At 38.3% G+C, this 16,353-nt stretch overlaps 1 protein-coding gene and 1 long non-coding RNA gene across 2 annotated transcripts; both read left to right on the top strand.

Moving 5' to 3' along the window:
• The first annotated feature begins 429 nt into the window (after positions 1-429).
• Positions 430-4,888, top strand: LOC130014363 (uncharacterized). The gene is made up of 3 exons (XR_008789344.1): positions 430-530; positions 1,163-1,282; positions 4,878-4,888. It is a non-coding gene; the product is annotated as an uncharacterized LOC130014363 (long non-coding RNA).
• A 3,735-nt stretch (positions 4,889-8,623) lies between these two features.
• Positions 8,624-13,091, top strand: LOC126807882 (uncharacterized). The gene is made up of 4 exons (XM_050532747.2): positions 8,624-8,848; positions 9,668-9,989; positions 10,428-10,647; positions 11,185-13,091. Exons 1-4 carry the CDS (start codon positions 8,664-8,666, stop codon positions 11,835-11,837), a joined length of 1,380 nt encoding a protein of 459 aa, XP_050388704.1. The 5' UTR covers positions 8,624-8,663; the 3' UTR covers positions 11,838-13,091.
• Positions 13,092-16,353: the final 3,262 nt, after the last annotated feature.

Here is a 16,353-nt window from a genome sequence, read left to right as displayed (position 1 = left end):
TGGCTTCAAAAGGACCCCAATGCTATGCAATAAATTGTACCACGTACAAGAATCCACAGAGCCGAGCGGAAGGCGTCACAAGTAAGTGTATTATAAGTTATTATTAGCCGACAGAGTATTTCATTGAAGTTGAAGTTTGAAGGAGGACCTCACCATCACACAAACCTGCGGATACACTACAGAGACGTTTATAAAAAAAAATAAACAATAGGCCTATATCAAGAGAATGGATCCCGGGGCAAGCCGTAAGCGTCCACTGTGCTGTACAGTCCCGGTACTGTAATGATACAGCAAATTAGGCTTCTCTCAAAATGACACAAACTCACAATAAACAAAAGCTGACCGCCAGACGATCAATGATTGATCATGGCTTTCAGTCAGACTTGGATTTTCTTCTTTTTTTTGTACCAGCAATAATCGAAAATCCTCCATTTTTAGTATAAATGACTCATTTAATGAGCTGACCATCGCATTTTTTAATAAATAATGAAACAGTAAAGAATTGAGGATCTTGACAGCTGTCGCCGAAGGTGAAATTAATTTTCTTTTTTAATTGTCAGGTTTCCAAGTGCTGAAAAAAATCCAGATCTTTTGCGTGTATGGATTCGCAACTGTAAGAGGATGAAACAACCGTCTAAATACAGCCTTGTGTGCAGCAAGCATTTTGAAGATGCTTGTTTTGACCGAACAGGCCAAATAACTCGCCTGAGAGAAGGAGTAGCCCCCACTATTTTCAATCTGCCTCCTCATTTACAGGTATGACTTTGCTGAAATTGGCGCCTCACTCTCTAGATGTTTTATTCCGTGGGTATTATCTGTCATTGTCGATGTGATATTATTTTATTCGCTTTTTATACGCCCACATTTTCATGTGGACGTATATTGTCGTTGCCCCTGTCCGTCCGTCCACAATTTTTTGGTGGACTCTCTACAGTTCACAATTCTTGTCCGATTTTGACGAAACTTGAAATGTTAGTTTATCCCAGTCCCAAAAGCTCTCGACTGCTTTCGATATTGGCATGTAATGTTGTAATTGATTCACTAATGCATGACTTGTTGAATAAGTAATTCATGCCCCTAGATGATTAAATTCCTTACAGTGTATTTCTAGTTTCTATCATATTTTGTGATCAATAAATAAATCATTATTTTACTCTTTTAGCTCAAAACGTCCAAAGTAAGGAGTACCCTGAATTCATGCAATGAAAAGCTTGAAGGAATTGAATCATCTGCTGTTGACCCAAATGATGTAGAGTGCTTAGATAAAATTGTAATAAATCAGGTAATTTCCATCTTTCTCTTAAAGGGACAATAACACTCTTGCTGGCTTGAAAGCTCCAGAAAATAAATAATATCTCTATCTAAGTACTAGATGTTTAAGTGTCCTACCTGTTGTCTAAATTATCCATTACATCCTATTTTAATAGTCCAGAGGGTTCGAAAATATTTTTAAATCGAAGTTTCATTTGAAAAGGTTTACGTTCGACGTTTCAAACCATTATGTTGAATTTTTCAAAATTTTTAAATTAGGTGTGTTAAGATGAAAATTGTATCATCAATTAATTGAAATATTGTAAAATAGTACAATTTGTTGACCAGAATAAAGATTGGGGCATATTATTCAGTTACAACAAGAGTGGTATTGAGCCTTTAATGGTTGTGACCAAGAATTACATGTATGTTATTCATTGTGATAGACCAACCTGTTTTCAAGCTTTACTTCTTCACTCGCAAATAGATACACCGTCAAAAGTGAAAATGAACGTTTTTGATTTTTGTCTTAAAAATGATTAATTGCTCCACCAATCCTCAGGCATTCAGCAATTCGTCGTGGCATGCTCTTAATGAACTGTCCAGTCACGATTTGGGGCAATCTGACCCACTCCTCTTGCAGTGCGACGGCTAATTCTTGCAGTGTTGTCCGTTGACGTCGACGAACACATCTCCCGATTCTCGAAATTAATTTTTTGAGATTATCGCTGCCCTTTTATTACCAAATTAATGGGGTTTTATTTTTCATTTTTTTTTTAATTTGGCAGTTATGAAAGAAATGCCCGCCATCAAATGAAAAATACATTTTTAAATTGATGTTTGTCAAATTCGATTTTTCGACACACTTCGCTTGCATAACCGACTCTGTGTTTGAGGAATTTAAAAATAAATTATTTATCTTACCACCACTGAAAGACACTGATTACGATATAGCGCTCTCGATAATTCCCGAAGAATGTCAGACAAAATCACACTCAAAATCGGCCATGGCAAAATGACATGATTAACAGAATTTAATTTGGCGTAACTTCAGAACCATAGTGATTCTAAAAATAAATTCACCGCCAACAAGATAATTCAGATGTTGGATTTTTTAATTGATAATATCTTTGTTGAATTTGGAGGGGAAATTTATCAGCTAGTGGTAGGTATCCCCATGGGCACCAACTGTGCACCTTTGCTTGCTGATTCTCTATATATATATTAAAGCACACTAATTACGAAATATCGCTCTCAGAAACTTCATGGTTTCTTTTGCAATTTGTTTGGGGTAAGACGTTATATAAATAATATCAATCTGTCTACCACACAAATTTAACAGATACAAATGCATGTTATTCCACAGGTAGACAGACAGGGCCTCCTTTGAAGGGACTCAGTGAAGGGAACGCGGTTGGTTTAGAGTTTGTCTGACCCCTTTGAATATTTGCGTCTCATCTCCAATGAAAACAATCATGTTGCTCTCATGCTGTTCTCAACCAGAATCAAACATAACCAGAATCAAACATATAACTATTCAAAAAAAGTAGGGGATATTTGATTTTGGGGGCATAATACTAAAATATGCAAATGACTACGAAAAAAGTCACTATAGAACCTAACAGAAGAAACATTTCCAGTTACATGCGACGCCCAAACGCACCAATAGCTACCGCATGGAATGCAGGTGATGCTTGGGATCATCATGGTGGTCCAACCCAAGATTTGCACGACTCTGACTTTGAATGTTACAGTCATTGTGGCATTGAATTCCGGGGTGGAAACATCAGTTTAATTGTTTTAGTGACCAGAAAACAAATTTTGATATGCGTCGGCTTACCCAAAATGAAAGGTTACGTGCCCTTGGCATGCTACAGATCGGCACAACACAGGCGGTTGTGGCGCGGACGATGAATGTTTCTCAGTCTGTCATAAGCAGGCTATGGTCCAGATACCGTGATACACAATCTGTACAGGACAGACCACGCTCAGGTCGACCAAGGGCGACAACTCAAGCCCAGGATCGATTTATCCGTACCTTGGCCTTGAGAAATCGTGTCATCACAGCAAATCAGATCAGCGCTCGTCTTCAAACAGACACTGGTGTGAGAGTGAGTGGCCAGACGATTCGGAATCGACTGCATAGGGGTCACCTTCGCGCCCGACGTCCTCGCGTGATCCCTTGTTTGAGAGATCATCACATTCAGGCAAGACGTCGTTGGTGTAGGGATCGTCAACACTGGGATAATCGACGCTGGAGCAATGTGATGTTTTCAGATGAGTCAAGGTTCACTGTTGATTTTTTGGACAGACGTAGGAGGGTGTGGCGTCGTCGAAACGAGCGCTTCCAAGACGTTAACGTCATCAGACATGATCGATTTTGGGGTGGTTCTGTTATGGTGTGGGGAAGCATCACTGTTGCTGGAAGAACGGCTTTACATGTTGTTGCAGGGCGTGTTACAGGCCAGTACTACCGGGACAACATCTTGGCAGTCCATGTTGTGCCGTTCGCACGACGTCATGGCCGCCGTTTCATCTTCCAGCATGACAACGCAAGATGTCACAGGGCCAGGATCGTTACAGGTTACCTCCAACAACAGAACATCACCACATTACCTTGGCCAGCACTGAGTCCCGACCTCTCCCCCATCGAGCATGTCTGGGACATGCTTGGACAGAGGTTACGTCAACGTCAACAACGTCCTGCCAATGTCCAAGAACTTGCTGCTGCGTTGCAACAGGAATGGGACAATCTGGACCAAAATGACCTTAGACGTCTCATTAGGAGTATGCCACGTCGGATCAATGCTTGTTTGGCAAACAGAGGAGGATTTACCCGTTACTGACTTGGTTGTGATGCTGTGGTAACTTTGCTGTTTGACCCCGGGTATCATTTTACCCTTATAATAGTCAATCTGTGCCTTACTTAGTCTAACGATCATTTGGAATAAATCGATGAATGTGAACTTCATTTCATTTTGTCATTTGTTTCTTCGTCAGTTTCATTAGGTGACTTTAATAACACTTAAAAATCAAATATCCCCTACTTTTTTTGAATAGTATATAAAGAAAGTAGAGAGACTTCAATCTTACTAGAAAAATACTAGATTACCTGAAATGAAATGGGGTTTAAAGACAACGTCCTACTGGTCAGCTGCGACTGGTCTAATGCATTGTGCTAAGTGAAAATGTTTGTCTGGGCAGCGACACTATGGCCTACTCTCATACCGAATTCAAACTGCCAAGAGAACTTTTATGTGTACGCCAATGTGTACATTGGATCTCAGGGGAAACCACTCTGCAAAATCAAGATGAGCTTTCTCGGTCAACCCCAAGAGATAACCTGTGGCCTCCATGCTAGTGTGCCAGCACCTAATTTACTCAGTCACCATGGCCGTCTTCTAATTACTGCGACAGTGAAACCATGTGACAAACAAGGATTATTAAGATAGACTTTTACGGCTTGGTAGTTCCTTGGGATTAAAACTTTTGATACATATAGATACATTAGTTTCAATTTAATATCACACAGTTTGTATATATGGTAAGGTAGCTTTAATCGTAAATTACATATCATGTATTTATTTTTTCACTTTAAATATTGGATGTATATGCAAATCACCCAGAAAAAGATCATGTAATAACAAAAGAAATTATAAAAGAAAAAAATTGAAGAAGAAATGGCTGGAAAAAATGATGATAGAGCAGCTTTTTCTTGGTGGGTAACTATTCAATTCTAATAGAAAAGATTGTTATGCTATTTTGAAATCTAAAATTCAGTTTAGTATAGTAAAACTGTACACGTCATGTATGAGCAGAGACAGAATCTTAGTTATATGTAGATATCACTGTCTCATCTGTGGCAAAGCAAACCAACACATGAAACAAAACAAATGTAATTAAATTAACATTTTTTTAATTAATCAAAACTGTCTAGTCAATTTAAGCCAACTAATACATTGCCATTTTTTTTTCAGTTACCCACCTCGGAAGATCAAGTTGGAAAGGGCTATTGATATTGTGGAGACGTTTTCTCACAGATCTTGCTTATCAGACAAAGACTATGTAAGTACCATGCATATTTGCTTTTTAAATCAGGAACTGGTTCTATACACTTGGTGGGGGGGGGGGGGTGGATGGACGTTAAACCCCATTTCTCTCTCTCTCTCCTAAATATTGAGATTTTTGTTTACTTTTAAACTGCATATATTCAAGGTATCAGGAGCTTTTTATGGCTCCCGTACAATTTTATAAACATGAAGGACTGTACCTTTTGAATATTAAGCCATCAAATTATTTTATAATTTTGAAAATGAAATGAAATGGGGTTTAACATCCTACTGTTTTGCTCATAAATTGGGCTAATGAAGACGGGCATACGTCATACAGTGTGCTATGAAGGGAATTTTGCCCGGGCAGCGGCGCTACAGCCTACTCTTATAACGAATTCCAATTGCCAAGGAATCTTTTACGTGCACGCCAATGTGTACACGGGACCTCGGTTTTTCGTCCCATCCGAACGACTAGACAGCTGTCCTTGTCAGGTCCTCCGTCCTGTATCACTGACAAGGGGAAAACACGCAAAATGTAAGTAACATATATATTTGTATTTTTAATCAGGAAGTACTTCTATACACTTGCTTGGTAATCTAGTTATTCTTCTTGGGGCAATGCCTAGGACTCTGCTGTTTCAAGTACTTGGCATGCTTGATTTTTGCCAATCACATCCATTGATTTCCTTCAAGTTGCGATAGGCCCTACATGTATGTGTATTTTTTACAGTAAATAGCAGTAAAATAATGATGGACAGTATTTTACTTTCAAATAGATTTCAGTAGATTTTAAAGGGTAATATCCAATTTGTTGTCAATGGAAATAAAATAAGAATGGGTCCAAAAATAATTAGACATTGCCAAGTAAATAGGTGCTGCCATGATGTAGTAGGGAATCTGGATTTGCAGACAATACATGTATGAAAGGGTGAATAGTTGACCTATTATGAGACTTCAGTCCCAAATCTCAAGACTTTTTTCTGACTTCTAACTCATTTGATTTGAGCATAATAATCTGCCTGGGTCTGTAACTGGACAAGACACAATAAGCGTTACGCAAAGTTGAAACCAAATAGAGACTCGGTCTCGATGTGGCAAAATAAATTGTTTATTTAAACGTTGTGAACCATAGAAAGTATTCTTATCTCCTACTTTTTATTTTTTAGGCTGGAACACCATTGAAAGAGTATTTGCTGTATGATAACAACAAGAAAACCCAAGCATCAATTTATTTTATACTTCTGGGAAAGAATGCATTTGACCCAATTTTTAAATATTTATTTTTTGTTATTAATGTTAAATTTTCTTCCAAAACACAATTAGATTTTAATTCTCTTCAGAAATGTATGTATAATATAGCAAGTAAAGTGGCATATAAATCACTTAGAATTTGGTCAGAAATCATAAAGTATTTAATAGGCATTACTAGAAACCAAATGTAGATCAAATACACCCAGAATTACAAAAAACCTTGACCTACATAAAGGTGACTTTCCCTTGCTTATGAAATGAAATACGGTTTAGTATCCTACTTTTCTGTGTTCTTAGAGTGATTCTGCCCTACACCCTACTCTTATATAAAATATTTCAACTGTCAAGGGTTCTTTAACGGGAACCCGGGGGGGGGGGGGGGGGCAATGATTAACACGCACACATTTGATCAGGAAGTCTGTCATTGAGTGGGATCACGGTGGCTAAGTGGGTAAGGCGCTGGCTCGCTAGCCTGGAGGTCGGGTGTTCGATCCCTGCATTGGCCGAGAAAGTTCATCCAGATTTTCCGGCGTGGTTCCCCCTTGTCAGTGATGCAGAACGGAGGGCCTGACAAGGACAGCTGTCTAGTCATTCGGATGAGACGAAAAACCGAGGTCCCGTGTACACATTGGCGTGCACGTAATAGATCCCTTGACAGTTGGAATTCGATATAAGAGTAGGCCGTAGTGCCGCTGTCCGGGCAAAATTACCCTCATAGCACACTGTATGGCGTATGCCCGTCTTCATTAGCCCAGTTCGGAGCAAAACAGTAGGACGTTAAACCCCATTTCATTTCATTTCATTTCATTTCTGTCATTGAGTCAAATAATTCAATTGTCAAGGCTTCTTCTAAGTGAACGCAGTGGGGATGGTTTCGATTCCGGGAATGGGGGAGGGGGTGGTGGATGACCGAATGGTAAGCACGTGCGTGCTGTATCATACGGCCTGTCATTGAGTCAACTGGCGTGGTTTCGAATCCCCGGTTGTACGTGACAAGGAGTAGGGTCGCCTGTCCAATCTTGTGGGTTTTCTCCGGGACCTCCGGTTTCCTCCCACTGCTAAAGACCCCTATGCGCAACGAATTATTGAAATAAAATTAAACCATATGTTAATCCCGAAATGACCTAGTTTGTGTCAAGTGGACGTTAAACCCCATTTCTCTCTCTCTCTCTTTCGATTCCCGGCTTGTACCCAATTATCCCTTGCCATATCCAAGACTACCGACAAGTGGGAACTATGCCGGAAAATGCAGTTGAAATTTCTCGGCCAACACCTTATACTCACTGAACCACTGTGGCTTATGACTTGTGATTGTATATAAATTTTGTACAAATTTTTTGGTGTGTAGAATTATTTTTGTTAGTTACGTGATCTCGTTTGGTCGAGATTTGGTAAGTTGACATGCGCACTGCCTGTTTTGCTCAGTGTATCCGGTTCCGGTCTGAAATTTTTTTTAATCAACAGTCTGTGGGTGACATTTTCAATTTCGCTCCTGTGTTACCGGAAAAGAGCTTTGCTCTATATTAAACATATTTAACTTGCATTCGCTTTTAAAGGAGCTAAATCGCTAATATTTGGGACCTAGAAATTGTCACAAATGGGTCGCACTAACAGCGACATTTGCTTCGGGCATATTTGTTTCATCAGTGACACGTCTGGTGTCATGTGAATGCAACGAAAACAGCCTGATTGATTGATTTGTTGATTGGAGTTCAGATGTCTTCATTAAAATGGACCACTTTCAGGTCCACGGCCTGGCAAGACAACGCGTTTTCCGGCTTGAAATTTCTATAAATTTTCTGGGGGAGACAGGCCCCCGACGGTGCGTTTCACGACTTCGGCCGTGACCTTTAAGAGAGGTCGAAAACCATTTAAAAGACATAGTAAAAGTCATATCTTACGAGATTATCGCTGGTCTTGTCGGAAAATGCCATTTTAAATTTGACAGGCATTTTGAAAGAAATGCCCGGCGCCATACATTTGAAAAATACATTTTTTGATTTTTGTCAAATTCGTTTTTCGGCATATTTCGCCTCTATTTATTCCCCCACCACTAAAACACACTGATTACGAAATATCGCTCTCCGAAACTTCCTGGTTTCTTTTGCAATGGGGTTGTCCGCTCGCGCACTGATTCTCAGGTGGCGCCACTGGATTATGGGTTACTCTTTCACAGCAGACGGCAAAATCATGGCGGAAAATAATTACGGTCGATTTACTGTTGGAAAATTGAAAGACGAGTTAGCTAAACGAGGTGCAAGGACAACGGGCAGAAAAGAGGCACTTATTGAGAGGTAAGTGTCATCGAGTAAACATTAGCCTATAATAACCTAATTAAGCCCTGTTCCCATTCCAGCGACTGCCTTATGTTCGTGCGCTTCGCCATAGATAATTAGGCCTATTATACGTTGTTATTATCTATCATCTATGGCTTCACAAACCTTCGACCCACTTTCAAGTTTATAAGCGGTTCGGACGTTCATTCGTCGGCATTTAGAAACAAACAAATTACACCCGTAGGTATAGGTACTGATTTGGCATTACTCACATTGTCGGTAGTGTAATTTATTGATTTTCACACAGGTCGTAGCTACTCGAGCTAGGCCTTAGCCTATCTTATCTATCTAGGCCTATAGCATATCAACTAGCCTAGGCAAGCCCACAAAAGTTTTAAATCTGAATAGGCCTAATTCATTAACTAGGCCTATTTTAACTAACAATAACATGGAAGTTATTACACTGACTCAGACTCTCAGAGACACTGTTGTCAGTGTATATCTTAGCTTGAAATAAGAAAACTTAGCCTATAGGCCTAGTATTCTGTTGTGTCACAGTATCCTGGATTTCTGCATTCAGCTTGATGAGAGATTTAATATAGTCCTAACACTCCTGAAGTACAATTATTTGTGTATGCATGTAGATAGCATGCTGATTACCGTATATTATTATTAATATTATATAGATAGGCCTATTATTATAAACTTTGTTCTAAATTCCAAGTGGTGATTGACTTGCTTTGTGGTGTTTATAGAAGCCTTGTGTTCTATATTAAATTTTAAGACAATGTATATTATGTGTTCTAGTAAAATTAATAATATTCTTATTTTTTTAAGGTTAGATGCCTATGATAAAAATGATAACTTTAGAAATCCTGTTATCCATCTTCCTGAGTACACAATTCCACAGTGGCCTAGTTCAGGATTTCGACAACTTGTATCTGAACACAGATCAACGTTACCAAAAGTTGATAGATGTCAAATAGATGGTTATTTTAAATACAGAATGGTATCTGATCATGGGATGGCCAATGATTTAAAAGCACTGCAGAAAGGAGAGAAGTTGATGGAAAGTGATCGAGTTTCTGCATGCAGTTTATGTGAAATAGATACTTGTATTTACTTTACAGGAATTGTTGCTGCTGCAATGAAAAAGAAGGTAATTTGTGAGCTTAAATCTTTATTTATGTTATAATTTAATAGGGAGAACTGGTGAGCTGATCAGGGAATTTTGTTTCCTGTTTTATTGGCTAGATATTAAAAGCCTATCTCTGTCAATCATGCCAATCACATATCTGCATCGCATTTTTAGTAAACAGCAATTAGATTTCTGGTAAAAAAAAAAATGATCAGATATTCTGAAATTACTCCTGATGTATTTCTTATGACCATTGATAGAGATATTCTTCTTTGCAAGAGATACTTTATTACTTTTATTGTATGTATACATGTATAGATTGATTAGTAGACTTACAGGCTGCAGCTCATGTAAAGGAATCATTCAATTTCCTAAATATAATATCTGGCACATCATTATTGAATATCCATATAGTATTAAGAAAATCGGCTCAAATGAAACTTATGTATTTTATTACAGTTAACTTACAACTATAAACTCAGCGTTGAAAAAAGTAGTGGTGAAATTGTAAATAGTCACTGTGAATGTCCTGCTGGTAAAGGCCCACATGGAACCTGCAAACATCTGGCTGCAGTTTTACTGATGCTGGTTAAATTCATTGAAGATGGGCAGTGTAAAATCAAGAGAAGTTGTACTGAGAATTTGCAATCTTTCCACATGCCAAAAAGGCAATATGAAGGTAAGAGAATATGTTAAGATACAAAATTTTCATTTCCCTCTTAGTCAAGGAATCTGGGACAGAGTTAGGGGTTTTATTTTTACTTACATGTATGTCCTTGGTTGACAATGTAATTCCTTAGCAATAGCATGTCCTTGTCTTAAGCTATCTATTTAAGCTAAATCGGCCTATTGAAGGTCTTTTTTCAGACCTAGGTCTTTTTTCAGACCTTAGATGTAATATAAATTATTAATTAGACATTAATTAACTACCAAGATCAACACAATGAATCATGAATGCCATGATTGCCATCAGATATCTCTGATATTAAATAGATTTAAATACTTTTGCGATTTATTATTGTAACAATGACAATCAGAGCTAGACTCTCAATGTGTCGCCAATCGGCAGGCTCCGAGTGAAGTAATTTGACTGAAATTTTCAACATATTCCCTTTTCATTATCTATTTGTTAACTATTATATCAAGAACTGTCGGCTCTTTATCTAATCTTACCTAATGTCAATGCCCCTTTAATAAAATTTTGATTTATTTTCAGGATCCCCGGTAAAATCAGAGAATTTCCCTGCATCAAAACAACCTTGTTTAGATGATCCACGTCCTTCAGCGCATCGCAACAAGCCTGGCTTTGAAGCTGATGTTAGGAACCGTGTGTACAACTACTGCTCTACAGAACAAACTGATTTAACGGTCAAATTTTTATATCCCAAAGCTGATATTTTAACTGCAGTTAAAGACCATGATTATTTAATGTTACCATTTACGCAATATTGGGTTGACAGTTATTTTCAGATAAAAGAGGCTGAAGCAATAAAGCTAGAGGCAGCTACAAGGAGACAAAGTTTGTGTTTAAAATGGCATGATGCCAGGGAGTGGCGTTTGACTGCATCTCGATTTGGGGATGTTATGCATATGACTGCAAGACGAAATATTGACAAACTTTGTGAAAGTATTTGTTTTCCACCTGTTCTTAGTGGCCCGCCTGTAATACATGGTCTTAAATTTGAAACTGTTGCATGCAAATCTTTCGAAGAAAAGACGGGTTTCATTGTGTCTAAATGTGGAGTTTTTGTGCACCCAAGTTATCCGTATCTTGGTGCAACTCCTGATGGAGTAATTGATGATAATAAAATAATTGAAATTAAATGTCCATATACAGGAAGGGATTTAAATATTGCTCCGGGAAAATAATTCCCTTATCTGGAATATTTGGATGGTAGCAGCAAAGTCAGGCTTTCTAGAAACAGTCGATATTATTCTCAGGTACAAGGACAGCTTTATTTATCTAAACACCAGTTATGTTTTTTTATAATATTTACACATAAAGATCTTTATATAGAAAAAATAGAAATTGACAATGATTATTGTAAAGGTTCTTTATTGCCTAAGCTTGAATTATTTTATCATAAATATTTAAGACCTTATATTGCATCTCATTTATAATTATAACAATGGTGATATGTACAATTACAACAGTTCTGTAAAACAAAATTAATCAATTTGATATCAGATTAAACAAGACCTTATATAAAGCATCCCTTTTATAACAACGGTGATATTTACAATTTCTACTAAATCACTACTGGGCTAAATCAAATGCCTTCTTATGTACATCACATATTTCCATTGACTAAGTATATGTCATGTTGTTTATAGGAATGTATAATTATCCTGTTTCACTTAAAAGTGTCAGGCTTACATTGGTGATAAATTAGCCTACAGAGTCGGTGGGGGGTGGTGGCTGGAGTGCAAAATATTTATATGCAATAATTAAATAGTCTTTTTTCATGTTTTTTTATTTTTAAATAAAAACGTGTCATGCAGTGCTTTTCAGGTTACACAGGATTGTCTGAGAACCAGAATATTTTTTGTAAGGCCTTATAACAATGGTGTTATGTACAATATATAAAAATTAGAACACGACTATTATATTGATAAACAAAGGTTGCATGGTACTTGTCCGCTTCCACAGAAGTGTTATCTCTTGAAAGTTTTTAATAAGAGATTTTCTCTTTTAATAGCCGCTACCATCATTCATGGCAAGTTATATATACATTACTCAAGTGTGCTACATTTACCTATAATTGCAGGTCTTTCTTTTGGCCTTAAATGTTATAATAAATTATCAGACATTTATTAACGTACACAATCAATGCACACATCTTGTCGAAACTACAGACATTGACAACTTGGCTTACAATAAAGTAAGTTGAATAAAATTTTCAATATATTCATTTTGCATTATCTATTTTTGAACTATCATAGCAAGAACAATCGGCTCTTATCTAAATTTTACATAATGTATTTTTAAGAGACTTGTACAATGCAAAGATTGTGTACTATTGTTTTTATTAATATAGGTATATGTTATGTTATATAAAAGGCTTTATTTATGATATTAAATACATGTAGTTACAGTAATAAACACACTATTATATTACAGGCCTACTAGATTTCTTTGTTTGATCTATTGGGGGGGATGTGATTAGGCAAGTCTGTTGACAATTGATGGACGGAAATTTGATAGCATATAGCATACAAATACAATTCTTGAACCAAGAGCTCGTTTGCTGGCAGGCAGATCTTTTTTCAAAATTTTGTAGGTTTTGCCTAAACCTATCACTCTTTCGACATGAATTCTCTTTGAAGCAATTCGACGATCATGTATGACTTGTTCAGGTTCTAGTTGCGACTTGCCTTTCAACATTGTTGGGGTGTTGACAAAAACATTTTTGGATGCAAAGATATCCTGGACCATAATACCCCGGTCAGCCATTATGCTATCCTTTGATTCAAACATACCATTATTATTGACTAGTGTGGATCGTTCAATTATTTGTCTGTCACTAGCTGATCCGCCATAACTGTCACTGATATATACTATTCAAAAAAAGTAGGGGATATTTGATTTTTAAGTGTTATTAAAGTCACCTAATGAAACTGACGAAGAAACAAATGACAAAATGAAATGAAGTTCACATTCATCGATTTATTCCAAATGATCGTTAGACTAAGTAAGGCACAGACTGGCCATTATAAGGGTAAAATGATACCCGGGGTCAAACAGCAAAGTTACCACAGCATCACAACCAAGTCAGTAACGGGTAAATCCTCCTCTGTTTGCCAAACAAGCATTGATCCGACGTGGCATACTCCTAATGAGAAGTCTAAGGTCATTTTGGTCCAGATTGTCCCATTCCTGTTGCAACGCAGCAGCAAGTTCTTGGACATTGGCAGGACGTTGTTGACGTTGACGTAACCTCTGTCCAAGCATGTCCCAGACATGCTCGATGGGGGAGAGGTCGGGACTCAGTGCTGGCCAAGGTAATGTGGTGATGTTCTGTTGTTGGAGGTAACCTGTAACGATCCTGGCCCTGTGACATCTTGCGTTGTCATCCTGGAAGATGAAACGGCGGCCATGACGTCGTGCGAAGGGCACAACATGGACTGCCAAGATGTTGTCCCGGTAGTACTGGCCTGTAACACGCCCTGCAACAACATGTAAAGCCGTTCTTCCAGCAACAGTGATGCCTCCCCACACCATAACAGAACCACCCCCAAATCGATCATGTCTGATGACGTTAACGTCTTGGAAGCGCTCGTTTCGACGACGCCACACCCTCCTACGTCTGTCCAAAAAATCAACAGTGAACCTTGACTCATCTGAAAACATCACATTGCTCCAGCGTCGATTATCTTAGTGTTGACGATCCCTACACCAACGACGTCTTGCCTGAATGTGATGATCTCTCAAACAAGGGATCACGCGAGGACGTCGGGCGCGAAGGTGACCCCTATGCAGTCGATTCCGAATCGTCTGGCCACTCACTCTCACACCAGTGTCTGTTTGAAGACGAGCGCTGATCTGATTTGCTGTGATGACACGATTTCTCAAGGCCAAGGTACGGATAAATCGATCCTGGGCTTGAGTTGTCGCCCTTGGTCGACCTGAGCGTGGTCTGTCCTGTACAGATTGTGTATCACGGTATCTGGACCATAGCCTGCTTATGACAGACTGAGAAACATTCATCGTCCGCGCCACAACCGCCTGTGTTGTGCCGATCTGTAGCATGCCAAGGGCACGTAACCTTTCATTTTGGGTAAGCCGACGCATATCAAAATTTGTTTTCTGGTCACTAAAACAATTAAACTGATGTTTCCACCCTGGAATTCAATGCCACAATGACTGTAACATTCAAAATCAGAGTCGTGCAAATCTTGGGTTGGACCCCCATGATGATCCCAAGCATCACCTGCATTCCATGCGGTAGCTATTGGTGCGTTTGGGCGTCACATGTAACTGGAAATGTTTCTTCTGTTAGGTTCTATAGTGACTTTTTTCGTAGTCATTTGCATATTTTAGTATTATGCCCCCAACATCAAATATCCCCTACTTTTTTTGAATAGTATATGATACAAGTCCTCGAGGTGAACAACCGATTATGGTTTTCAGTGTGTTTTTATTTTTGTATGTAGAAAATGTCATACTTTGGGCATCAACATTCTGTGGCTTTGAAATAGGAATTTCTGTGGCGTCTAGTACTACACGTGTTGTAGGAAATGCAGATTTAAACTTACTAGGCATATTCTCTTGCACAATAGATTTTTCGGGCCAAATATTGATTTCTTTTAATTGGAAATATAAAAAATTGATCCATACATTAATTAGTTGTGAAACGGTACTTTCACTGACTTTGAAAAAAATACTGAGTTCCAAATCTTCCTTGGCTTGTCTTAATTTCATGAGAGTTAAGAAAAGTTGATCCTTAGGTTCCAACAAAGAACATTTATAATTTAAATCAAAAACTACAGGGCCAAGAAGATTAAAGAAAAACATAAAATGAGCATACCCAGCGGGCACGCAACGTTGTTACAACATTGTGACAACGTCAATATTGGTCGTGACGTTGTACAACGTGTTTTCGACCAATATTCGACGTTGTATTTACGTCATATACAGGTTGTTGACACAACGTTGTCACAACGTCATCAAAACGTTATCAAAACGTCATATACAGGTTGTTGTCACAACGTTGTCACAACATTGTCACAACGTCATCAAGACGTTATTCTAACGTCATATACAGGTTGTTGTCACAACGTTGTCACAACGTTATCAAAACGTCATATACAGGTTGTCGTCACGGCGTTGTTACAACGTTGTTACAACGTTGTCACAACGTTGTAACAACGTCTTCAAAACGTTATCAAAACGTCATATACAGGTTGTTGTCACAACGTTGTCACAACGTCATCAAAACGTTATTCAAACGTCATATACAGGTTGTTGTCACAACGTTATCAAAACGTCATATACATGTTGTTGTCAGCGGTTTTACAACTTTGTCACAACGTTGTCACAACGTTGTCACAACGTTATCAAAACGTCATATACAGGTTGTTGTCACGGCGTTGTTACAACGTGGTCACAACGTTGTCACAACGTCTTCAAAACATTATCAAAACGTCATATACAGGTTGTTGTCACAACGTTGTCACAACGTTATCAAAACTTCATATACAGGTTGTTGTCACAACGTTGTTAAAACGTTGTCACAACATTGTCATAACGTTATCGAAACGTCATATATAGCAGTTCGAACCTTGACCTCTGATTGTCAAACCAAGGTCACCACGAGACTCCCAGGGGTCAATTTAGTTTAAATAGCCACGACCTCAAGGTCGTCGGATCCGATTTGGGATTGGC

Source organism: Patella vulgata, chromosome 9, assembly GCF_932274485.2.
Source record: "Patella vulgata chromosome 9, xgPatVulg1.2, whole genome shotgun sequence".
In the NCBI taxonomy this organism is placed as follows: domain Eukaryota; kingdom Metazoa; phylum Mollusca; class Gastropoda; family Patellidae; genus Patella; species Patella vulgata.
The sequence above is the reverse complement of the archived record's forward strand: the minus strand, read 5'-3'. Positions and strand labels throughout refer to the sequence as shown.

What these genes read in the sequence shown, in the direction of transcription:
- LOC126807882 (XM_050532747.2), top strand. Translation starts at nt 8,664, where the DNA reads ATGGGGTTGTCCGCTCGCGCACTGATTCTCAGGTGGCGCCACTGGATT. An exon ending in AAAGAGGCACTTATTGAGAG is followed by an intron (nt 8,849 to 9,667) that starts GTAAGTGTCATC and finishes TATTTTTTTAAG; the next exon opens with GTTAGATGCCTATGATAAAA. An exon ending in GCCAAAAAGGCAATATGAAG is followed by an intron (nt 10,648 to 11,184) that starts GTAAGAGAATAT and finishes ATTTATTTTCAG; the next exon opens with GATCCCCGGTAAAATCAGAG.